Source organism: Anastrepha obliqua, chromosome 4 (genome assembly GCF_027943255.1).
Source record: "Anastrepha obliqua isolate idAnaObli1 chromosome 4, idAnaObli1_1.0, whole genome shotgun sequence".
Lineage (NCBI taxonomy): Eukaryota > Metazoa > Arthropoda > Insecta > Diptera > Tephritidae > Anastrepha > Anastrepha obliqua.
The window spans coordinates 36,171,644-36,198,548 of record NC_072895.1 but is presented as its reverse complement, the minus strand read 5'-3'; the positions used below and the strand labels follow the sequence as shown (position 1 = coordinate 36,198,548).

The following is a 26,905-nucleotide window of genomic DNA, read 5'->3' as shown; positions in this document are numbered from 1 at the left end:
GACACATTATCATTTTACAAAATTAGATGTGCTTTATATATTATGAAGAAAATTTCCAACATCGTATGCAAAAACAAAAAAATTTTAAAAATCATTACGATTTTTCAGCGATTTCAAACTTGCACTTTATTATAGGAAAATTGAACTGAATACCCAGAAGTTCTCAAAATATTCTGCTCAAAAAGTTCAAAATTTTGATGATAATTTTTGAAATTTGTTAAATTTTTGTTAATTACTTACAGTTTGGTGTTGTTCCACAAATGGAGAGGCCTAAAGTTTTAAGCCGACTCCGAATGGCAAATGGGTTTTTATGAGGACCTTTTTTATGGCAAAAATACTCTCAGAAGTTGGCCATTGCCTGCCGAGGGGTGACCGATATTAGAGAAAACTTTTTCTATCATTCACGGAGATTCTTCCGAATGGCAGTCACGCGCCAACCCATTCGTCTACGGCGGCCTTTCCTTTGCGCTTTTAAGCTTTTTAGAAAATTCTTCATTCTTTTCAGTTGATAAATTTTGTAAAAAAAAAACAATTAAAAATGCAAATCAGTTGAAAATCTGCCAAATATCTACTAATTATTATCGTTTCGCGATTTCCAAAGCGTGAAAGTGGTTGTGATTTAAAATGCGTTATTTTTGCATTCACATTTTCGTCATGAAATCGGACAGGCAAACGAAATCCTTTTACTTACAAACTGAAAATATCTTACAACTCAAACTAAGGCCTATATCACACAAGGTGGTGGCACTAGAGCAACAACAACATTTACATGTTTGCTGGTTATGCAATTTGGTATTTTCAGTGAGACTACACACACAGCAACAAGGTAACAACAAAGAAACAGGGCACTTTGGCATTTCAAATACCGAAGCGCAAGAAAGAAAAAAAAATCAGCTGCTCTAGTGCCACTAACTTGCATAGATTCGCCTTGCCTCAAACTAGAGATCGTAAAAAATAAGTTGCTATTCAGCAGACTGTATGTGCGTTTGCCCGCTTCTCGACGGGCTACTGTAATCATACCTCGCAAAGTACGTACTTAAAATTGAAATGGTTTAATAGCAATGTAGGCATTGCAGAAAAATGCTCTGTGTTTATAATGTCGTAAAAAATGTAAACAACATTGAACTTTAGATTTCAAGTATGCTTAAGAGCAAGAAAGTAGCGCTTGCACATGCATACGCCCATACATAATTACTAACAAATACAGTTGCAGGCATTGAGATTCGGTCTTCTAAAAAATCATGGGCGCATAATAATAGTCGACTTAAAGCCGACTCCAGAAAAGTTGGTGTTTGCCTGGTTAAAATTGTACTTTATCTCAGTTATAGTCGAGTCAATGTCAGCCTTTAAATCTAACGTTGAATCTCTCTTGCCAACAAGTGCTACTTTCGGCTAAGTAGGAAACTCAGCAGTAAAGTCCTTTCTCGACGAACAAAACCAACACTCTACAAGACTCTCATCATGCCCGTCCTAACGTGTGGCGCAGAAGCGTGGATGGTGATAACATCGAACGGTGATAACATCGAAGCTTGGAGTGTTTGAGAGAAAGATTCTGCGGAAGATTTTTGGACCTTTGTACGTTGGCAACGGCGAATATCGCAGGCGATGGAACGATGAGCTGTATGAGCTTTACGACGACATAGACATAGCGCAGCGAATAAAGATCCAGCGGCTACGTTGGCTGGATCATGTCGTCCGAATGGATTCAAACGCTCCGGCTTTGAAAGTATTCGATGCAGTATCAGCTGGTGGTAGCAGAGGAAGAGGAAGGCCTCCTCTACGTTGGGAAGATCAGGTGGAGAAGGACTTGGCTTCACTTGGTGTGCCCAATTGGCGCCGGTTAGCACGAGAAAGAGACGACTGACGCGCTTTGTTAACCTCGGCCAAAATCGCGTAAGCGGTTATCGCGCCAATTAAGAAGAAGAAGTCGAGTTAGAGTCGGCTTTTCGCTTAGAGGCAGCTCCATAGTTGGAGTGACGAGCAGCTGCCACTAAAGCTGCTGTTAAATCTGACAAATGAAAAGGAATTTCAATTTATTTATATGTTCGGAGCGTTTAAGGCCTGGAACAGTATTGCAGCGGGTCATCGGGTAACGGGTTGACGGGTGGCCACCAGCTAATCCACTTCCGTCGGAAAATTCGGTCGATTAAACACAGTTGGGACGGACCGGCTTTCAGCTGACATTTTGTGGTTACAATAAAATTAATTTTTTTCTAAATTATTGATATTTTGTGGATTTTCTTGTGCAAATCGAATAAATATTTGCTTATTATTTGCCTGCTGTTGCTTGTAAACAAATTAATTGTCATCAAGTAACCAGAAAAGCAACCCTGAGTCTTCAACCCGTCGGAGAAAATAGAAATAAATCAAATTATTTTGCGTCGTAAAAATAACGGACGGCAATAAATCTGCCCCCGCTACAAATCCATGCTATTTCAAGCGATTAAATGTATTTTAATTAGACAGCGGGTACACGTCAACGCGTTACCCGCTATTCGCTGCAATTCTGTGCAATTCTGGTTTTGATTAAAAAACAAGTGAATGTGTACAATTTTGAAGAAATTGAAAGGCACTTCGATATTATAAATGAAAAATCGTATTAGTCAAAAATTGGATACGCATTGGAGCTGTCAAACCATCGATACTATCGAACAATAACACAATTTTTGTTTTGGGAAAAATTTGCGCATCAACGGTTTTAGGCTTCAAGGTTAGCCGCAGGTCATTTCTAATTTACCCGCCTAGCTGCAAATTCGTTCAGACCCAACTGAAAACGAGAGTTACAAAAAAAAAAAAAAATGCCTTGCCAAACGCGGCAGTGGCTGTAATTGACTTCTCGTCACCGTGAATCAAAAATGTAGACAAATAAAATGATTTAATTATTAAAGGTTTGCTCACTAGTGACATTCGACATGCAAAAGGTTGCATTTAAGAAGGTGCTTAAAGTGGAAAAAATTAAATCCTTTTTGGTAAAAATGGTAGCAAAAAAGTATTTTGTTACTTAAATGGAAACAAACTGCGAACGGTTAAGAAAATAAATTTTAATTAATATTTGAATATAAATAATAATAGATAGAAGTTATTAGCGGAAATTGCCAAGTCTAATATTAAAACAAGAAATTATTTCAAATAAATAATTGGCGCGTACAATTCTGTTAGGTGTTTCGCCGAGATCCTCCTCCTATTTGTAGCGCGCGTTAGATGGTTTTTTATGAGAAGCTTTTTCATGCTGGTACTGTGCTTTGCTAAGCCTTCTCTGGACACTTCATCCATCCATGACCCGATTTACACGAGGAGACATCTGGAAGGGAGACACTGGAAATTCTCTTTTGAAGTTTCATTCGCGTTCACACGGGCAAAAATGTTTCCGCGACATTTTGACATTTAACACTTTAGCATCGTCTGGTTCGGATGTATTCTAGCACGCGCTTACATGTAAAGCAGAGAGCGTTCGACAACAGTTTCTTAAATATATGAATGAAAAATGCAAACTGGTTAAATAATAAATAATTTGTTGTTTTTTTATTGAAATATATTTATAAATTCCTATACTTGAATAAAAAAAATTAAATTAAAAATACTTCATATGTAAATAATTAACTTAAAATTAACTTGAGTAACTAGAAATGCGAGGAAAATTAGAATTCAACATAAACATGCCCCATAATATATTTTAAATTATACCTACTTTACTAGCAAAAATAATCGTGCATTTCCCAAGCAGTGTTCGGATGTTTGTCATCTTTGTTATCTTCCGTTTGGTTGAAAACCAACACATAACTCAGAACCTTCTCCCAAAAAAGAAGAAAACGAATGAAGCAACTGTCAAAAATTGGAAAGATTGGAAATACGAATAAGAAGAGCAAAGCGTGTCGCCGAGTACGGGAGACAAAATCCCTTCTCTCTTCCCCGACCGTCCTTCGCCCTTGAACAAAATGTTTCCCTTCCAGATGTCTCCTCGTGTAAATCGGGTCCATTGGAAGGTGGGCTCATTGGAAATAAGTTCTGTCAATCTCAACTTTTTTATAATGAGGTATGCAATGTTATCGATTGCGTCGGGACTTTCCAATTATTCTCCCTGCCGTAACTCTTTAGCAAACGCTAGCTCTTTGCAAAACATGAATTCCATCTAAATCACCACAGAAATAAAGCTTTTTCAATTCTCCACTCATCAATCTCAGATTGCGTCAATTACTTTATCTTGTCCTGTCTTAAGCGGTATGTATTTCATGTTATACTACCATGGTCCTGAACATACCGATGAAAACTATTTAACGAGTTGTTGCTCGTAAGCAGACCATTTTGAAACTGAAATGTTTTTGTACAAATTTTACTTTTCTTCCACATTTACTCAAAATTTCTAGAGCTAGCAACCCAGTGTCTTGCTAAGGGAGCCGATTTGTCAAGAGAGAACGAGAAAGCTGCTTACTTAACAAACCTTTTATCATTGAATCATGGACAAATACGAAATAAGATATTTTACAACTATAACAATGCAGGCCTTATGCAATAACAACCATGAAAAATCGAAAAGCAACAGGAAACGATTGACTGCCTGTTGGGTGCTTCAAAGCCGACTCAATAACGATGACCAAAATTTACACCAACTTTCTCATAAAGTATATGAAGAGGAAAGATTTCCGGATGAATGGAAGGAGTCGATATTAGTGAAGCTACCGAAAGATACAAGAGAAAATGCAGCGATTGGAGAGGTATCTCTTTACTACAGGCAGTTGTGTGAAACATTTAACAAAATAAATTTAGAGAGGATATCAGAAATATTAACCAGCTCAATTCGTGGCACGCAAGCAGGTTTCAGACCTGAACAATCTTGTGTCGAGCAAATAAATACTGTGCGAATAATTACAGAACAATCAGATCAGAATTCAATTCGGCGATGTATTTAAAGTTCATAGAGTTCGTAGACTATGAAAAGGCTTTCGATGATCTAAATAGGGAATGCATATGGAGGGTACTCAACGCAAGAGGAATACCTGCATTGTTAAAAATAGTTATGATGGAATAAAATGTCGAGTATTAAATGGCGGTGTGTTAAGCGAAAGCTTTGAGTCCCATAGTGGAGTTTGCCAAGGGTGTGCTCTCTCCCTTTTGCTCTTTATCACCGTTCTAGATGCAATCTCGAAGTGCTAGATGAGAACGCAATCGGCATAAATTTGAATCTCAGTCAAAAGTTAGAATATTTAGAGTAGATACATATGCATACGATGTTGTACTTTTTGCAAACAAGAATTCAGATATGCAGACCGCCAGCGACAAATTCAGTGCAGAATAAAGAAAAGTCGACTCAAACATTAAGAGAGCGAAGATAAAAACAATTAGGGTAAATGCAAGCAATGAAGCCAGCCTGTGCATAGCGGGTAATATTCTAGAAGAGATAGAGAACTTTGAATATGGAAAATAGGAAGCAATGTCGGCGTTGGCGGAGGAACTGCAGTAGACATTAAACTACGCCTTAGAAAGGCCAAAAATGTATTTGCACAGCTGGGTAAACTGTGGAGATCAAATTCAGTACTCTTTCTCACAAAAATCCAGGTTTTTAATGCTTGCGTTAAATCTATTTTGTTGTACGGATGCGAGACCTGGTCTACGACAAAGACAAACGTCAGCAACCCTATAAGACAATTGACTATCATATAAGAACTCATATTATTATCATCACTATCCTCATTAAATTACACATTTTCGTTCTAGCCATGGGGAAGTTCTGATAGTTTCCCCTTGTCGGTGTGATATCCTATCTCTCTTTTACCAATAGCGATTTCTTATAACTGAGAAATATATCTACTATGCTCTAAAGGCAAGGCAACTAAGCATTTATATTCTTACAATGTAATAACTGCTGACAACTAAACTCATCATTGTTGTCACCACAAACTTCTCAGCACTAATAATCAAATTTCTCATTTTTGTTATAAGAAAGTAATCAGCGCTGATGGCCAAAACTACTCATTTCTCTTATCATAAACTCATCAGCACAGACTGATAAAGGAATAAAGGAATTTTTGATGTACTCAGCACTGGCTTGTAGGAAAGCTACAAACTTTTGTTAATATATGCCTCATGCATATTCTGGGAATATGGTAGCCCACGAGGGTTTCGCATGAACACTTATGTCAGCGCACTCAGAAAATGCCGTTGGAAACGGAAATCTAAGAAAAAAAGTATGGGTGGGTGGGTCATACATTAAGAAAGAGCACTGATGTGGTGCAACGTAGTGCTGGAATGGAGTCCACAAGGACCACGGCGAATAGGGTGACCGAATGCAACGTTGCGAAGAATTATTTACAACGAAATTAATAAATCAATGAGTCAATCAAGATATCTTGCAAAAAATAGAGAATATTAGAAACTTTGTGCAAAACAAATTTGTGAATGGATTAAGTTCTACTTGAGGAATGCCAGACTGTTACTTCAAGCATTTCACCTAAGTTCTAATTTATTGAATTTAATTGTAAATTACGAGCATGCCGTAATAATAACACAGTCCTGCGAGGTACAGTTTCTAAAACGGCTATGGGTGTTTCTTGAAGGTTTTTTATGCTGAAAACGAATATGACCTTGAAAATGCTCCAGCACGTCAGGATTTTTGGCAATTTGAGGTTAAATAGTCAAAAAAATGCAGATTTTGGCCATTTTTAAAACTACTACTACTCTTCAGCTTTAAAATCCATTTTTAAAAATATTTTTGCGATTAATATAAAAAAAGTTATACTATTTTGAATTCGCCTTTTGCAGGGGCGTTAGAGAGTTAGAAAGGTTGAATTGGCATATCTAAAAGTTTCCAATTCAAAATAGAATAACTTTTTTATATTAATCGTAAAAATATTTTTAAAAATGGATTTTAAAGCTGAAGAATAGTACATACTTTGCGATGCCGTTGTGGAAAATTAAAAAAAAAAAACTTTACCGTGCTCAAAAAAAATTTTAGCGCATACAGAGGATGTGGGAGCAATTGGAAATTCAATTCATGTACTTATAGTTTTGCCAGTGAACACAGCTTTCCCATAGCCAAATGCTCATGCAATATAAAGCCAACGCGTTTTTTTTTTATATCTTCACTTTTCGATCATTCAAAACGATTTTGTGGATTCTTTTGATGTTTTCTGGTGTTGTCGCCTCATTTGGTTGACCACTGCGTTGTGTATCATCGGTGTCTCTACGACATATTTGAAGTCAGCAAACCATTGCCTTGTTGTTGTTTCTGATGGAGCGGAGTCCCCATACAACTTTTCAAGCCATTGCTTCGCTTGAACGGTATTTTTCCCCATCAAGAAGCAGTGTAAAATTAAAACACGAAATTCTTTTTGATTCATTGTTTTGAAAATAACAAAAGTAGCGCCAATCTAAATGCAATAACTCACGAACTAATTAATGGAATATCATAAAATTTTAACAGCTGTCTTCTTAAGATTAGTTCTAGCTGAAAAAGAGGTGAATGCGATAAAACTAGTGATATCTATGTGTTAGGGCCCTGGACTTTTCAGCCCATATGTTACCTTTCAATAAAGAAACGGGTCTCCATCTGCCTTGAAATGCATACAATAAAAATCGTTGTTCAAAGTGATCAAGAATTAAAAAAAATTGAAATCAAGCGTCATAAAACCATCGATACATCATAAAATAACACCCAGTATTGATACTAGCGGCAATAGTTTGACAGCTCTATTGGATGTATGTGAGTTAAGAAGAGACTCTCCTGAAAATTAAAACGTCTTTTTACATGAAAAAAATGTTCTTACTTCCAATATTTAGGACTTATCTTAAAAATATGTACATTTTTTTCACGAAATATGTTTGTGTTGTGCTCAAAAAAACTCTAAAAGTGAAACACATACATACGTATATTTTCATATGAATGTACCTCCACGAAATACATCTTCAAATATATATATAAGTGTAGGCACACATAAATACATAGGTTTGTATGCATGCGAGCAGCCACACGAATTGGCTACGTACATGAAAGAATGCAACGAGTTCGCGGCTTACAAGTTGTGATTACCCACGACGGTTATTGGTATGTAATCAAATATAATAGTTACATTATAAGTTTCATCGTTGGGGATAATTACCCATGCAAGTACATATAAAAATCAAGAGTTATTTCCAACTGAAGAAACTGTGGGCTTTTCTGTAAGGAAGCTACTTTTTATCTCAATTTATACTCAAATCGATTTCTCTTGGCTTAACATTATGAACAACTGCTATTAAAGCATTGGGCGTAAAACTGCGAATTAGTGCGAATTCTTTTCACCAAAATGAAGCATAATTTATATTTAATGTCAACAAACTTTGATTCTTTATTGAATTGCTTGAAATCGCATCATTTTGGCCTTCTTTCAAAATTCGTAAAATTTTTCTCATTTTGATATTCAAAATTGTGAGATGGTATGTCTGGGGGACGCACCAGATTTCCTATCTGGATGTTAGCAATATTTTCCAGGCTGGAAAAGATGTACAGAGATTTCTGGCTATAGTTGAATTGGATCTAAATTCGTAACCTTAATGTCACATTTGTGGTTCTTGGGTCATTCTCTTTTTTGAATGCAAAAAAACCTTTCATCAACGAGATTAACCGGAATAATATTCGTAAAGAGTCATAGGGATAAGGATTTCGAGTTCTGAAAGCACGTTTTATTTGCAGATAAAAGCAAGTTTAACATATTTAGGTCAGATGGACAATCATACATTTGTGTAGAGAAGACCTAATGAAGAGTTGCTGGAAAAAAACTTACGTCCGACAGTTAATCATGGGGGCGGGTCGGTAATGGTATGGGGTTGTGTTATCGCTGCTGGTACTGGAAAAATGTGCCTCATTGAAGGCAATATGGACCACAAACAATACTTAACAATTATGAAAGAAAATTTGGTCCAAAGTCCACATCCCACGCATGAGGCACTTGATATTCGTCTATGGCATATGCACAACTGCCTTGATAAAGCTTGTTATTAGAAACAAGAAAGACCTAGAAGATGCTATTAAAGAAGAGTGGAGGAAAATAGAGCCTTAACATAAAAGAAGTTGGTCGAATCCATGCGAAGAAGACTGAATGCTGTGAGAAAAATAAAGGCTTCCCGACTAAATATTAATTATATTGTTTTTTCTTAAGGGGTTAAGGGTAGTCAGAGGCCCGAAAAACAAAAATAGAACATAGCATTATCACATCATATTTCGATTTGACTTTAGCGAAATTTAAAAAAAAATAAACAAATAATAATTGTAAAAGTTATCGCAGTTTGTGTGATCATTCAAAAACATTTGGTGGCTATTTTTGATGTTTTCTGGTGTTCAGCTCATTTGGGCGTCCACTGCGTTGTGCATCATCGATGTCTCTACGACACGTTTGATGCCAGAAAATCATTGCTTTGTTGTTGTTTCTGATGGAGCGGAGTCGCCATAACACTTTTCAAAGAAGCTGTGTAAAATTAAAACACGAAATTCTTTTTGATTCATTGTTTTGAAAATAACAAAAGTAGCGCCAATCTTAGCGCAATAACTCACGAACTAATGAATAGAATATCAAGAAATTTCAACAGCTGCCTTTTTAAGGTTAGTTCTGATTGAAAAAGAGGGGAATACAATAAAACTAGTGCCATCTATGTGTTAGGGCCCGGGACTTTTCAGCTCATGTGTTACCTTTATACAGAAACGAGTCTTATCGCTGGTAAAAGTTATCGCTGTTTGTTGGGAGCCCGTTTCTCCAGAAGTCCCTTGCGGCGATCATCACAAGTCCTTGGAGATTCATCTAAAATCAATCGGACAAGAGAGATTAGTTTCATTAATAGATAATCTTGGGCCTGATCGAAGCTTTTTTCCAAATTGGTGGCCTCAGGAAATATTTTTCAGATTTTCGAGAAAAAACCGACAATTAATTGTTTAAAAAAAATCGAAATTTTTGGGAAAAAAGTTGTTTATGGTTTTCAAAAGCAGTACAAATTTTATAGAAATCTACCAAGCGGTTTTTTAGTTCCAGTGATCACCAGTTCAAAAAACATAGTTTTGAGAAAAACGCATTTAAAGTTTTGCTATCGATTTATGTATGTAGAGTTATACGAATTATTTAATTACTTTCACTGTTTCATCTATTCCTGGGCCATATAATAGTTCTTCAGCCGTCATAGCAGCTTTCAATATATCGATTTGCTGTTGCCTACGTAGCATACGAACCGCCCGAGCGCCCTTTGTTAATTGTGTAACATAAACGGATTAGATTTGTCTTTGAATATATATTTTTTGATTTAAAACCGTATCACTTAGGTGTCCGACTTCTTTATTGAGTCACTGTATGTAGTTGTTGAAACCATTTGTCTAGTTTAGGTTTGATTCGGCGTCTAATTACAGTGTAGGATTTTTGAAGCTTTTGTCAAACCGTCAAGAGCCTCATTAATGGTAACATTTGCCATAAAATTTCTACCGGTCGATGTGAGTTCTGGAATTCTACTTATACTGTTTTACCCGATATTAATTCCTAAGATTTCTAAAAGGCCGTAAACTTATTCTTCTATATCAATGTTGGAGGGTATCTTACTGCCATTCGAAAAGGAATGGGGGTCCGATATTACGAGTTTCACCGGATTCTGTGAACCTGGGCCGTACCAATTTTGCTAGGCTTACGCAGGTAATTGTGCTATTTGCTTCGAAGTATGCCACGGCTTCTTTATCCTTCTTAATACGATCCTTATCCCTCTTCGTGAGGGAGGAAGGATCTTTTGTCCTAACCTGCGCCAGTGGTAGAACTCCAAAGTTAAGATTAGTTTTCACGATTCCAGGTGGTCTGGAAAATTAAGTTGACAGGTTACCTCATATGTAATGCGAACTTTCTAAGAAAGCTTTAGTAATCCGAAAAAGTTATTTTTGTTTATTGTATTTTAATTTTCAAAAGAAACTCCTTTTTAGATCATTCAATTGAAATATTCGTAAATAGAAATGTGTCATAGATCTAGGGGACTACTGAATATCTCGCTAAATATAAGCCAAAACCAAATTTGGCCAATTCATTAACTCCATTGATTTTAATCCTATTGTTTTCCTACTTATCTCTCATTATTTGCAAGTTATTATTAACGTTGTTTTAATTCTCTTTTCAGATTTTAAAAGCTATGCAATCGACGAACTCAATCAGTAGCGTAAAAATAAAGCAGTGAACCCGCAATGAACAACTAACTAAAAAATTTAAAACGTTTGAGTCATCCCCACTTTCCTATCGAGCGTGACGTGTAGAGAGAGAGGAAAGAGAAAGCTTTTCTTAACAAAATCTCAACAGAAAAATTTCCCTGTTCTTAACTTAGTGTCTCTCGATGTTCTTAAGTGTGTTTAATCAAGTGAATATGCAATGAAATTCGAATAAACAACAAACGCAGTCTCGTAGTCTGAGCAAAACAAGTAAACGATAAAAAGTGAAAAACGTGTTCGCATACGAATATTAAAGCCTCCTCCATGTGTTGATGTACATTTATGTTCCATATGTGTACATATGTACGTACATAGGCTTTACGAAAGACGCTCGTTATTGCTCTCCCGTCTAATTTGCCCAGTATTTGTACTCGCACTCGTATGTGGTGTGGATACTGAGAAAGCAACGTAGGCCAATAGGGGGGTAAAAGCTTTTTCTTGGCGCATTCTCACGTTCCCTCTTTTGCATTGCTTCGCCCTCTTTTGCGTTGTCATACCGAGAGTGCTTTTAATGTAAAACTCAACTACTGCCAAAATGAGTAACGATTCAACCGCTTGTGAAACAACACTGTTTTGTCGACCGGAAAGTCAAAATAGTGCAGACGTGTCGTCGTCGTCTCCGTTGTTGTTAATAAAATCGCGTGACGTGGAAAAACGTTATTGCAATCTAAATCACAACTGCAACAATAGTAGCAGCAGCAATTGCAGCTGCAGTAACGACAACGACAATAGCAACAATAGTGGTAACACAAGCAAAACCACTGTTACAACAACAGCCACAGTGGCAATTGCAAATTTGAATAACAACAACGTTGAAGTACGTGTGGGTGACGATACCACCGAGGAATCGTCGCGCGAACACGTTTCTAAAACAATCATAATGGATCACAACAAAAGAGTCTTACATCGGGTGGTATTGGATGTGTTCATTCTGCTCTGCGGTAAGTTTCTACGAAATAAGCTGGCTGACAACAGTTCTGTAAAAACAATAACAAAAAAAAAAACCAAAAAAATCTTACGTAAATGCTGGCCAATCGAATCTGTATGCATACTTGTTTTTATGAGTGTATTAATCTGAGTAGGCAGACTGCAAACAACAACCTGTTAAAATAATAGTAATAGTATACGGCATGCATTTGTACGCACAAGTCTCAGCTGCTTGAATGAATGTATTTATGACTCAAATCGCGTCTAAATATAGATAATATATAATTGTATAAGTGCACATATGTATGTATGCATGCGGGCGGCTACCTTGCATTGAACACTGGCGAATGCGTGCATTATTCGGTTAACTGTCGAATTATTCTACAACGGGAAATCTGTAATTATTCACTATACTCGTATTGTGATAGGATTTGTCAATTGCAGATATAGAAAAACTAAGTTCTTTTTTTTTTTTTGAAATTGAATTATAAGATTAAGGTAGAGACATTACCATTTTAATATGATAGCATATCGAACAAATCCTCGTCGTTATTGTTGTGGTAATAATCTAATCAAATTGGTGTGAATAAGCACGTGACTTGGTGATTAATATTGTGAGGGACTTCTTCACATACTAACTGTACAGCGTTTGATATGCTGGGGCTTATCTGCTGCAATGTCGAAAACGTTATCGCGCCATTGTTAGGCAGCTTTTACAAGGCATCTTAGCTTTTCGTCACCTCTGATAAAAGGTAGATCCCCGATCACGACATTCATGGGGCAGGAATTTGTGTTAATTGTTTTCAAGTAAATGTAGTTGATTGCCTATCGATGATACTTTTGGGGCGTATCGTATGACGCAGAAGATTGGACGATGACAACATCCGATGAGCGTTCCTTGGATTGCCTGAGAGAAAGATTCTGCGTAAGATTTTTAGACCTTTGCATGTTGGCGACAGTGAGTATCGTAGGCGATGGGACAATGAGTTATATGAGCTTTACGACGAAATAGACATAGTGCACCGAATAAAGATCCAGCTGTTTCGTTGGCTGGGTCATGTTGTCCGAATGTATACAAACGCTCCGGCTCTGAAAGTATTTTATGCGGTACCAGCTGGTGGTAGCAGAGGAAGAGGAATGTCTCCCAATTGGCGCCGGTTAGCACGAGAAAGAAACAACTGGTTCGCTTTGTGAAACTCGGCCAAAATCGCTTAAGGGCTTATCGTGCCAATCAAGAAGAAGAAGATACTTTTTGGGCTTCGATATATCTAAAAGATGGCTTAGCTTCCAGCAGTCAGGTGCTTGATGAGGTTGGCTGAGATAGCAACCTGACAAACGCTTTTTATAGAAGATTATATTGCGCTTGTTACTACATTGTGGACGTAGGTATCAACGTTCTTGCAGCATAAGAAGATACCACATGGCTTTTTTAAGTGCGGGTCTATAGCTTCGTCCACTGCTTATTAGTGGTCCCCATCAACCAAATGAACGTATGTGTTTGTATGTGATGAGAAGAATAGTACGTCCTCGAAGAGCTGTTGGGCTTATTTGCAATTGGTCTAGGCCGCCGTAGCCGAATGGGAGTGTAAAGCTTCGGACAGTGAAGAAGCGGGAAACTTGCTTTTAACAAATGTACGTTATTAGCTTAGGTACGATTTGTTGATTTTTATGACATTAACCCTTGAACTGAAATGACGAGTTTAACTTGAACTTTCTTGGGCAAACTGACAATGACGAGCTGCACTCGCCAGAAATCATTGAGGGTTGATACTTTTTATGCGAAAAGAATACGCAAGTCATTTCGAGTCTATTGCTTTGATAAATTTGTATGCATGCTTCTAAGAACCGTTAGAGTATAATTTGTAGAAATCTATGCAGTCAGTATCGTGTCAAGTAAATGAACGGCACGACATACAAATGAAGTACAATATCGGTTATTTGACTAGTGAAAACCGTCTATAGAATTAATTATATTTATTTAGGGAGGGGAGTATAATAAATACAGATATAAGGTGTGGGAATATTACCAGATGTGCCTCAAAGCGTGCTCGATTTTTTATGCGAGAGTGGTAATGATAGTGAAAATGAGCAGTCAGATGAAGAAGGATAAGGCCGATAAGGAAAGAGTTAGCTGTGATAGCGATAGCAGTGCTGATAGTGATGTAGCTGCACCTATTCGAAAACGTGTGCGGAGACTAAGCGCCACGAAGGATACACTTCAGTGAAAACGAACTTTCGAACAATGTAGGAATATCTTCGGAAGAGTGGAATTGGGAACAGATAGATAATGCTCCAAAAATACACCTATTTACAGAATTTCCGAGTGCAAATGCTACAGGTCTTCGAAGATTAGGTGAAAATCCCACATCTTTATGAATGCTGGAAGAAATATTGTTTAAGGGCTTTTTACACTAATTATGTTTTTGTGTGTAAAACAAATATTATTTTTAATTATAAAATTATGTGAGCAACATACAATCCCTCCTCTTAAAACTAAGAAAATTAAATTGTCTTCCTGATTGAAAATAAATTGTAGTTCAAGGGGTTAAATGTGCTGATAGTGATACACACTTTGCTGAACCTATGCTAGATGCTGCTGGGTTAATATGGTGTGTGAAGGACTGAAATAATAGGGTTGCAGTGTTCTCATTGCTAGAGAAATGAGAAATATCGGGATTTAGCAAGTTTAATTTCTTAATAGTTTTTTTAGTAGTCTTGCGTTGACTTTCCGGTTGGGCTATGTTTAGATTATATATATATATATAATTGGCGCGTACACCCTTTTTGGGTGTTTGGCCGAGCTCCTCCTCCTATTTGTGGTGTGCGTCTTGATGCTGTTCCACAAATGGAGGGACTTACAGTTTCAAACCGACTCCGAACGGCAAATATTTTTTATGAGGAGCTTTTTCATAGCAGAACTACACTCGGAGGTTTGCCATTGCCTGCCGAGGGGCGACCGCTTTTAGAAAAAACTTTTTCTTAATTTTTTGATCTTTCACCCAGATTCGAACCGACGTTCTCTCTCTGAATTCCGAATGGTAGTCACGCACCAACCCATTCGGCCACGGCGGTCAACCTGTTTAGATTAGTGAATCGATAAATTAGCATTAGCTTGTTGTTGTTGTTGTAGCAAGCCCCGTCAGTGTAGGGTATATCACCGGTCGTCTTCGTCTAGCTCATCTAAAGGTGGGCCCAGGAAACTTGCTATTTCGACAGGTTGGGTCCAGAGGGTTAGGCGTGGTTTGGTATGTCGGGGTCAATTCTGGATAAGTAGGAGTTTAACCTGCTAAAATATCCAGAACGTATTTATGTCAGTGTTACTCTGGTCTCACGGGGAAACTGAAGCTCTTCATCTGCTGTAAGTGGTGGTTGGACTCCGATTACGGCATTCGATGATCGGGAGCTTAAGAAGGTGGTAACGGTCTCCCGATGAATGTCGTTGTATGTCTGTTTAAACACTGTCTGGTCCAGTAAATGTCTGTTAGTTTTGTCCTGGATCTCGTCGGCATTAGCTTGTCTCTCTATCCAATTATAGAAATGCCAGAAAGGCAATTATAAAATGCGCGATTGCAATTTTTCAACCGCATATACAATACAATCAATTTTATCCTTTTCGTATGTTAAAAATAACCTCATATAGCACAACTCTCTACTTCTGTAATTAACTAATATAACACAAAAATTTCCGGTTTGTTGGTGAGTCAGAAGCTGTCGTCATGAGGATCGCAATTATTTCATCAAATGAACATAAACTGTCATCTCCCCACTTTATTGAAAATAAATATTAAATGTCTTTATTATGTTTGGTCAAACTTTACTACCTGCTGGGTACTAAAATGTGAAAAGTCGCTCATTCTGAAAGCATTCGTCACTACCCACAAATACTTGCAAGCCACGTGCATGTATGCGTGTATTTAGCGTAGAGGCCAGCATATAGTGCTTTTTCGAGGTAAAGCAAAAAAAAGTCAAAACTGGTTTCCCATTCATCGCTGTTCAAACATCTGCCTCGAAAAGTTGACGAGATACGTGAATACTTGTATGTAGGTGCATACCTATGTGTGTACGCATAAAGCTGTCAACCTATTATTATATAAAGAAGCACAAAAGAGAAAATTTCTATCATAAATATACCATTTATTTGAATTATGGAACTATTTCCACTGCAACCAGTGATTGTATGGTGCTCATGAATGTGTAGTTGGTTTTTAGTTGGAGTGTCACTAAAGCCTGGTCACAAGTTATTATACTATAGCTCATCATTCAAGTATTACCATTCCGATCACTTAATGGGAGATCAAAAAAGGCGATGGAAGATCAGTAAGTGTGGACCCTTAAGGAAGATGTATGTAATGTGTTGATTCCTAGGGGCCAACCCAAACTTTATCCTTAGCTTTTTTGTTTAAAAAATCTTGTTACTTCCAGTTGTACGAGTATATGAAAATAATCCAAACTGAGTAGCGGATTGGTACTCATACTTGGTTTTCACATAGGCGGTTCAGATTGGGTTTACTCTACGTGAGAGGTGATTTGCATTTTTTTAAGATAGAAGAAAAAGCCTAGCAAGACCCGATCGCTATAAAACAGCATATTCAGAAAAACTCTAAAAATGCTTAAAAAGGTCAAAGTTTTGACGAAATTTAAAAAAATATTGTACAATGAAATTTTGCGTTTTATGGTTTTTGTTGTAGTGCGAACTCCGAAGAAATCGTAGGGGTACGAATAAATAGTGGTTAAGGTGGTAAGCACATCAAATCTTTTAAATCTTTGTTTTTAACCCTAAATGGCGCTTCCTTATTATTCTTTTTTTATTTATTGTTTATTATATTATAAGAAGTGCCTTTTAGGGTTAAAAACAAAGATTTACAAGATTTTCGTCGTCGACGCCTATTTGAACTGAATGTGATGATGTGAAATAAACTGTGATTTTTATGCGTTTAAGCCGAACCTACAGTTTTAAGCCGACTCCGAACGGCAAATGGCTTCTATGAGGACAGAAATACACTCGGAGGTTTGCCATTGCCTGCCGAGGAGCGACCGCTATTAGAAAAATTTGTGTTCTTAATTTTGGTGTTTTACCGAGATTCGAACCTACGTTCTATCTGTGAATTCCGAATGGTAGTCACGCACCAATCCATTCGGCTACGGCAGCTGCCACATTTTTGTATACATTTTTTTATTTATAGATTAAAGATGCAAATAAACCCTATTTTTCGTTAAATGAAACTTAAAAATTCGTGTCATCGATTCAACCGAGATTCACATCTGGATGTAAAGAAATACACCACACGGTAAAATTATAAGACCAACTAAATTTCTTATATTTTTATTATCAGTTTAGGGCTAAAAATTTATGTTTTTAATATTTAAACTTTTAACTATCCGTTTGACACTTTTTTTAAAACCTTCGGTTGGGCACCCGATTCTGACCTTTTTTCCGTTTTAAAAGGAAGCATGAACGGCTGCGTTGTCATGTTGAAAAATCCACTCCTCATCGAAATCATCATTAAAAAAAGTAAAAAGTACTATTCGTTTTGGGGGATATGAAACGTATAGGCGTTTTGCCTTTGGCACAAATGGCTGCCGAAATCATGATATAACCCCATCCGAAATTACGAGCCGTTTTCTACTTCTTTTTCTTCCGCCTACTATGCCAATACGCTTTGAAACCATCCGGATTTGAAACCATATGGTCCAGATTAAATTTTTTTCATCGGAAAAAATTATTCTTTCCCTTTATTATTTCCAAAATAGGTATTTTTTGGCAAATGTCAATCTGGCCTGTTTGTGTCGTGTGGGTAACCTAGCTTTTGGGTTTGGCTTTTTGCATATTCATCTGCAACTTCTAAATTAACCAATTAACATACGATTTAGATTCGTCGATGTTGGGCCGAAATCGTATACAGGCTCGCACTGTTTTTTTTAATCATCTAGTTTTAACCCACACCATGGCACACGTAATATTCACTTCTGGTGCGATCACCGTACGCGGGCTATACTCGTAATATTTACTTATGGCCTGACCATCGTACGCGGCATATGCCCGTCATTGTAGGTTAAGGGGTTAAGAGTGTGTTTAATTTTGGTTTTTCTGTCACTTCTCTTGGTACATCCGTACTTTTTTTTCAAATGGAAGCAATGCAAAACCACAAGTTTGCTTCTTTTTTATGTTGAAGCAATCTCTCGCATTGTAAGGCCTCTCTCTCTCTACATGCTAAAATTTTTCCCCGCTCAATTCAGACAAAGCTTTTTCATGCGGCATATTTTTTTTTTCTAAACTAAGACAACTAAATAACTCTGAGAACGAGATAAGGTGATCAAAAGCAGTTGTAATAAAGGGGTTTTCAATAAGGGCGAGTAGATGTTGAAATGGAATAAAATGGCTTTTGCTGTGTGGCACGTAGCGCCGTCCTGCTGGAACCACATGTCGTCTAGGTCCATATGGTTCAATATGGGCTATAAGAAATTGGAAGGTCCACCACGTCTACCGAAAAATGTGCGCAGTGCGCGCAACGTTTGCGATAATGAACACTCATTTTGATAATAAAGTTTTATCATTTGAACGTGCTGTTCAATCGTGTAACTTGCCATGATGATTTGGCATAAACAACTGAATAATAAACAAAAGATTTGGCAGATGTCACCAAAACAAAATGGCTGCCACAGGGCGCCAAAATCGATCCGCGCCAATTGAAAAACCCTATATAATAACTTTAAAGTAATAACTTACAGTGTACACTTTTAAACTTAAAGGAAAAGTTTTTGGTCTTATAATTGTTTCGTTGTGCATAGAACAAGAATTTGCACGTTACAAAAATACTAAAAACAGCAATAAATGCCGAATAATTTCCGTTATGTGATACCGTTTTAAGCATACATACAATCAGCGAAACGACATTGGGACGTTTTTCATACTTGCTTATATATTTACACATATGTATTTATAATAGGCTATAAACGACTACCCGACGGATGTTCATCAGAAGCACTTGACCACACTTCTGCACTTATTCTATATGTATGTACACATCTGCGCTCGCTCATACTATCTTCCGATGTTGCGATTATTAGCACTAACTAAAAGCTTCACTTTTACGGGCCAAGTTACTCGCTCACTTTTATGTACTCTACTCACAGAGCAGAGCATCATGACAATACTGCGGATCATATTTCAAATTAAAAAAAAAAAACGGGAAATATAACTGAAGTCGTTTCCCTTAGAATTGGTGTGCAAACATTCCTTAATAATTCGGTATAAAAATATGGTTTTAGAGTTATATTTAATGCATACATGCAACTCACATTTGGTCAACAATAATGCAGCAGTATTCTGGAGAACATCTTAAAATAAATGAAATCGTAAGCTTTTACTGTAAATAGTTATGTAATACGGATATGAGTAAGCTGGTGACGAATTCTACACCAATTCAAAGTAATCTGGCTGCTCCATACTTAATACATACGATTCTTGTGTATGTATGCTGGTATTTGTCCATATACATATGTACATACATACATACATATGTGCATATTCTCATTGTTACTGCTAAATAACGTTAACGCGTGCGTCAGCTGTTGAAAATGCTGAGGAAGCTTTCAAACAGTAACCGAATCTTCATCTATACACCTTAATTAACGTATGCAAACACCTACGCTGCGCTAACAAAAAATACAATAAACCACACTGTTAAGTTAGTTAAAGTTTTTTTTATCGAGCTAAACATGACAAATCAGCTAAATTTGTTTAAAAATTATCGTAAATATACTTTTATACTAACGTTTTTTGGTAGGTACTAAATTCCCAATTTTTCCGACTATAAACTGCAAGTTGCAAACCGTCAAAATGTACTCTTCTCTTACATCGAACTGCTATTTTTCCCTCTCAATTTTTGAGTGATGGGTAATTTTTTGGCGTTATCGAACGCCTTGCAAAAATTAGGAAAAATATTACAAATTTTTGTGTTATCGAATGCATCCTATACATACATATGGTACATGCTTACATACGTTTGCTATTTGCTTCAAAGAGCAACTTTAGTATAGGATTTAAGTCGCTAGAATGTATCGTGGCATCAGTTTAAAAATAGTCATTCAGGATTATTTTGCTTTTGTGTCCTCTTTTTTGTGCTCTTCGTCACACAATATTCCTCAGAATTTCTGTGATAATTCTCAAATTGATCTTGGATAAGCTCATGTAATTCTTAAAGCTTTTCCGGTTGCAAGATGCCAAAGGGCTCTGGAGTTTTTCATACCTGATATATTGTGCCATTGAGTTTTCTTCTCTTCTTCTGCCAGGGTAGACGGCGCCCCATGCTAGAGCTGCAGAATTAATGTTTTTTCTTTGCGAGCTTATCAAGAATCTCATTTCTTTCAGGTATTCAGAAAAGCCAAACTTGTTTGATCATGTTCATGTTCATGTGTTCAACTTACTAAGGCACTCCGTCATCAGTTCAGAGATTTCCGGTTCTGGCAGCTGCTCTTGATATTGAAGTCTACACATCTTTGAATGTATTCTTATATTTTTACTTGAAAGAGGGATATCTGTGACCCCACGGTTGGTTGAAGTGGTGATTCACCAATAATCCAATCAGTGCTTCCACACCATTTTGTTGCCAGCGAAACGACATTGGGACGTTTTTCATACTTGCTTATATATTTACACATATGTATTTATAATAGGCTATAAACGACTACCCGACGGATGTTCATCAGAAGCACTTGACCACACTTCTGCACTTATTCTATATGTATGTACACATCTGCGCTCGCTCATACTATCTTCCGATGTTGCGATTATTAGCACTAACTAAAAGCTTCACTTTTACGGGCCAAGTTACTCGCTCACTTTTATGTACTCTACTCACAGAGCAGAGCATCATGACAATACTGCGGATCATATTTCAAATTAAAAAAAAAAAAAGAGGTTGTCTGCAAAGTCGGTTTACTGACGATAGTTTAACGTGATAACGTCATAAGAAAATACTGATTGAATGGTTGCATTTTTCAAAAGAAAATTTTAATTTTATTTGTTTGATACATATTTTGTATGGATATAGAGAATGAGTTAACATTAACATAACATATACTTTAACATAACATAACATAACATAACATAACATAACATAACATAACATAACATAACATAACATAACATAACATAACATAACATAACATAACATAACATAACATAACATAACATAACATAACATAACATAACATAACATAACATAACATAACATAACATAACATGACATAACACAACACAACACAACACAACACAACACAACACAACATAACATAACATAACATAACATAACATAACATAACATAACATAACATAACATAACATAACATAACATAACATAACATAACATAACATAACATAACATAACATAACATAACATAACATAACATAACATAACATAACATAACATAACATAACATAACAAATTACCCCGTATTAAAGCACTTATCAACAGCTTTCATTTGATACCCATATTGTACATACACAACCAAAGGTTACCCGGGTCCACGTTTTGACCTATATCTCGAGACCATATCTACCAATATGTACCCAAACAATACGGAAACCATCTTCAATACCTCCTTAACAATGTGTGTAAGTTTGGTTTAATTCGGTGCAAAGACCCGGCGGGTCCACGTTTTGGCATATATTTCCAGACCCTAGTCATCAATAGGTATGAAAATTACCCCCTATTAAAGCACTTATCAACAGCTTTCATTTGATATCCATATTGTACAAACACATTCTAGGGTCCACGTTTTGGTCTCTATCTCGAGACCCTAGTCACGGAGCGGATGGAAATACTCTGAACTAAAGCATTCACCAACAGCTTCCATTTGATACCCATATTGTACATACACATCCGAAGGTTACCCGGGTCAACGTTTTGACCTATATCTCGAGACCCTATCTACCAATAGGTATTCAAACTATACGGAAATCATCTTCAATACCTACTTAACAATGTGTGTAAGTTTGGTTTAATTCGGTGCAAAGACACGGCGGGTCCACGTTTTGGCATATATTTCCAGACCCTAGTCATCAATAGGTATGAAAATTACCCCGTATTAAAGCACTTATCAACAGCTTTCATTTGATACCCATATTGTACATACACATCCGAAGGTTACCCGGGTCCACGTTTTGACCTATATCTCGAGCCCTATTTCCAAAATAAAATATAATCCATGTTACTCGTGATGTAGCTTTCGAATGGTGAAAGAATTTTTAAAATCGGTCCAGTAGTTTTTGAGCCTATTCATTACAACCAAACAAACAAAGTTTTCCTCTTTATAATATTAGTATAGATATGGTAAATATTACCATACATTTTTTCCTTCAGATATAATGAAAAAATAATAATAATAACATTAAAACAACAGGTATTATTAACAAACTTGGTTTTATTTGAAATTCTCAAGTAAATCAAAATAATAATAATCAATAAGAAGGCATATGCCAATACAAATACGTGAATTTATATATGTACATATGCGCATATACATACATACATATATACGCTCACTTAAGTAGGGGAGAGCAAGATGTCGAACGTTGCCGTTCGTTTGCTTTGTTTGCTTTGTCGTTCCTTCCGCTCTTTCGCTTGCAGTTCATTCAATGCAATGAGCAAGGTAACTACATATGAGCAAGGTAACTACATATAAGCAAGGTAACTACATATGAGCAAGGTAACTACATATGAGCAAGGTAACACTAATATGAGCAAGGTAACTACATATGAGCAAGGTAACTACATATGAGCAAGGTAACTACATATGAGCAAGGTAACTACATATGAGCAAGGTAACTACATATGAGCAAGGTAACTACATATGAGCAAGGTAACTACATATGAGCAAGGTAACACTAATATGAGCAAGGTAACTACATATGAGCAAGGTAACTACATATGAACAGTAATGAGCAAGGTAACACTAGTATGAGCAAGGTAACGGCAATGAACAGTAATGAGCAAGGTAACGACACATTTTTTCGTGCGTGCAGCCTGTTAAATCGAATTATAAGACGTTATCACGTCAAAACGGGAAATATAACTGAAGTCGTTTCCCTTAGAATTGGTGTGCAAACATTCCTTAATAATTCGGTATAAAAATATGGTTTTAGAGTTATATTTAATGCATACATGCAACTCACATTTGGTCAACAATAATGCAGCAGTATTCTGGAGAACATCTTAAAATAAATGAAATCGTAAGCTTTTACTGTAAATAGTTATGTAATACGGATATGAGTAAGCTGGTGACGAATTCTACACCAATTCAAAGTAATCTGGCTGCTCCATACTTAATACATACGATTCTTGTGTATGTATGCTGGTATTTGTCCATATACATATGTACATACATACATATGTGCATATTCTCATTGTTACTGCTAAATAACGTTAACGCGTGCGTCAGCTGTTGAAAATGCTGAGGAAGCTTTCAAACAGTAACCGAATCTTCATCTATACACCTTAATTAACGTATGCAAACACCTACGCTGCGCTAACAAAAAATACAATAAACCACACTGTTAAGTTAGTTAAAGTTTTTTTTATCGAGCTAAACATGACAAATCAGCTAAATTTGTTTAAAAATTATCGTAAATATACTTTTATACTAACGTTTTTTGGTAGGTACTAAATTCCCAATTTTTCCGACTATAAACTGCAAGTTGCAAACCGTCAAAATGTACTCTTCTCTTACATCGAACTGCTATTTTTCCCTCTCAATTTTTGAGTGATGGGTAATTTTTTGGCGTTATCGAACGCCTTGCAAAAATTAGGAAAAATATTACAAATTTTTGTGTTATCGAATGCATCCTATACATACATATGGTACATGCTTACATACGTTTGCTATTTGCTTCAAAGAGCAACTTTAGTATAGAATTTAAGTCGCTAGAATGTATCGTGGCATCAGTTTAAAAATAGTCATTCAGGATTATTTTGCTTTTGTGTCCTCTTTTTTGTGCTCTTCGTCACACAATATTCCTCAGAATTTCTGTGATAATTCTCAAATTGATCTTGGATAAGCTCATGTAATTCTTAAAGCTTTTCCGGTTGCAAGATGCCAAAGGGCTCTGGAGTTTTTCATACCTGATATATTGTGCCATTGAGTTTTCTTCTCTTCTTCTGCCAGGGTAGACGGCGCCCCATGCTAGAGCTGCAGAATTAATGTTTTTTCTTTGCGAGCTTATCAAGAATCTCATTTCTTTCAGGTATTCAGAAAAGCCAAACTTGTTTGATCATGTTCATGTTCATGTGTTCAACTTACTAAGGCACTCCGTCATCAGTTCAGAGATTTCCGGTTCTGGCAGCTGCTCTTGATATTGAAGTCTACACATCTTTGAATGTATTCTTATATTTTTACTTGAAAGAGGGATATCTGTGACCCCACGGTTGGTTGAAGTGGTGATTCACCAATAATCCAATCAGTGCTTCCACACCATTTTGTTGCCACATCCTCGCTACCAAGTTAGACGATTACTCCTTCACGACTATATCTAGTCTGTGCGATTGAGAAACCTTATAAGGTTGTTTACGTCTATGCCGACCAGCTTTTCGAGGTTTTCAAAAAGCGGTTTGCCAAGGGTTAACATCCTCGCCTTCCATAGGGAAGGGCATTCACAGAGGAAAAGGAAGAAGTTTTTCTTCGGTTGATTACAACTACAGTTATAGTAAGGGAAGCCCATTTTAGCTGCCTGCTTTCCTATGGGCCAGAAGCCAGTTATCACTACCGCGCGTCTGCAGACATCCCTTCGTTTCATATTTGTTTCAATGTTGACGACAGTTTGTGGGCGTAGGTCGGCCATAACGTTCTGTTGAATTTGCAGGTGTTCCGATCCCTCTATCTACACTCCGTGGTTCGTAGATATTTTGAGGAGATTGCTTTCTTGATTGCACTCAGTGGTGGGAATATCGATTCTGCAAGAACATTATTCATGGTAGCTCCCTCTCTTGCAAGTTCATCTGGTTTTTCGTTACCTTCAATGGTCCGATGTCCCAAGACCCAGATTAATGTAACGTTATGGATCACGCTCAAGGTGGTAAGACTGTTCCTACTTTATTCCAACTGTTTAAAGGTTGTTGTAGCCGAATCCAGTGCCTGCGATATTGCCCTTAAAAGAAAGAAATTTGCGATTAGTAGCCTACAAGCTTTCCCTATTGCCAATACTTCCGCCTGGAAGACACTTCAAGTATTAGGAAGACGCACAGATTTCTCAATTCTAAGGCTATGAGAATATATTCCTTTTCCAACACCTCAATCAATTTTTGAACCATCTGCGTGGACTGTAGATTCGAAGTTGTTTAGTAAAAGCCCCTAATTCCATTCCTCCCGGGATGGAAAGAGTGGCAAAATTGCTATTGAATGTAACCGTTGGGAAGATGTAATCAGTCCTTCTCGAGGTGAACTGAATTTGTCGCAATAATGGATGGGCATGACCTTTTGTCTCAGATACACCCACGCAATTTTCAGGAGGGTAGCCATCTTTGCTCTGTTCTGAATCTATACTCACATATAAAAGTATGTTGGTTCCAAAGCAGTTTCTATGGACGCTATTGAATTTAAATTCAATAGTTCTCATAGGCCTTGCTACGCTATTTCTTACTAAGCGCTTTGTCTTGTTGCATCTACATGTGGTTTTCAGGGTAATTTATCATCTAATATAACAACCAGAAATTTAGCCACACTTTAAATCGATTTTAGAGATTTTAGGAAATCAAGTTTCTTTGGAAAAATTATGACCAATGGTGACATATCTGTATATGAATATTTATATATGCATGCAAGAATTGTCAAAGCCAAAGGTCTTAAATGTTTGGGGTTTACTGCTGCTTTCCTTGCACTGTACTTTTCAAATAAGATGCAGCGCTACCTGAAAACTACCGGTAGTCCAAATTCATTGTTTGTGATTTCTAGTTTTATTTTTTTTCGATCGATATCTCTTCTGTTGCGAGTCGAACCGCCGACGAATTGAATGAAACTACTTATCAGATGAAAAAGTACAAAGGAACATAACAATAAAAAGAATACCTTACTGAGTCATTTTTCATTGGAGAAAGACAAAGCAAAAATTGTATCTGAACGTTTATCAAAATTTCAATGACGCATCGAATGCGATAAAGTAAATGAGTTTTTCACCGCCATTCCTCAAGTGCTTATAACATTCATAACTTTAAATAAGTATGCATGTGGCGAATAGGAAAACAAAATATTGATAGGAGCCAATACGTTTTTTATATTTTACAAAAAGTTACTTGTGGATATACAAATTCAAAATATTTCATTTAATGAATTAGCCCAAATTTTTTTTAGAAAATATGCGACATATTTTCATAAAAAAATTCAAGCACCAAAATATATAAAAAAAAATTAGTATTATATTGCAAACTTAGTAATAAAAAACGCACACACGGCTTTTGGCATTTTCTCTTTCGATCTAACAGATGTTTTTTAAGCACCTGCTTACTTTTTTCAAGAATTTTTTAGATCGATCGATACGAGTATATTTTTGAATTTTTGCCAAATTCTTGGGATCGCACGATAACAAATTTTCTTGTCTGTCAGGCTGTGTACTAATATCGATAGACACACTATCAATGCTGCTAATGTCCGCTGGAAACAATCACCTTGTTGCTAAATAAGTAGGCAAACTGGGTCAGAATGGAATCAAGGCCGCACAAAATCGCTACTGAATCTTAGGAGACCGGATTACTGGCAATTCTGACAAAAGCTTTTTGGTCACAGTAACATACA

General features: G+C 36.7%; 1 protein-coding gene across 2 annotated transcripts in view; it reads left to right on the top strand.

Annotated features, from left to right (window-relative positions):
* The window catches only part of LOC129243985 (putative phosphatidate phosphatase), an 87,881-nt gene that overhangs the window by 5,733 nt on the left and 55,243 nt on the right, over window positions 1-26,905 (top strand). For both annotated transcript variants that reach the window (XM_054881522.1, XM_054881523.1), the window contains exon 2: window positions 11,110-12,135. In XM_054881522.1, the coding sequence (XP_054737497.1) occupies window positions 11,730-12,135 (406 nt within the window). In that variant the 5' untranslated portion in view covers window positions 11,110-11,729. The remainder of the gene's footprint in view (window positions 1-11,109; window positions 12,136-26,905) is intronic.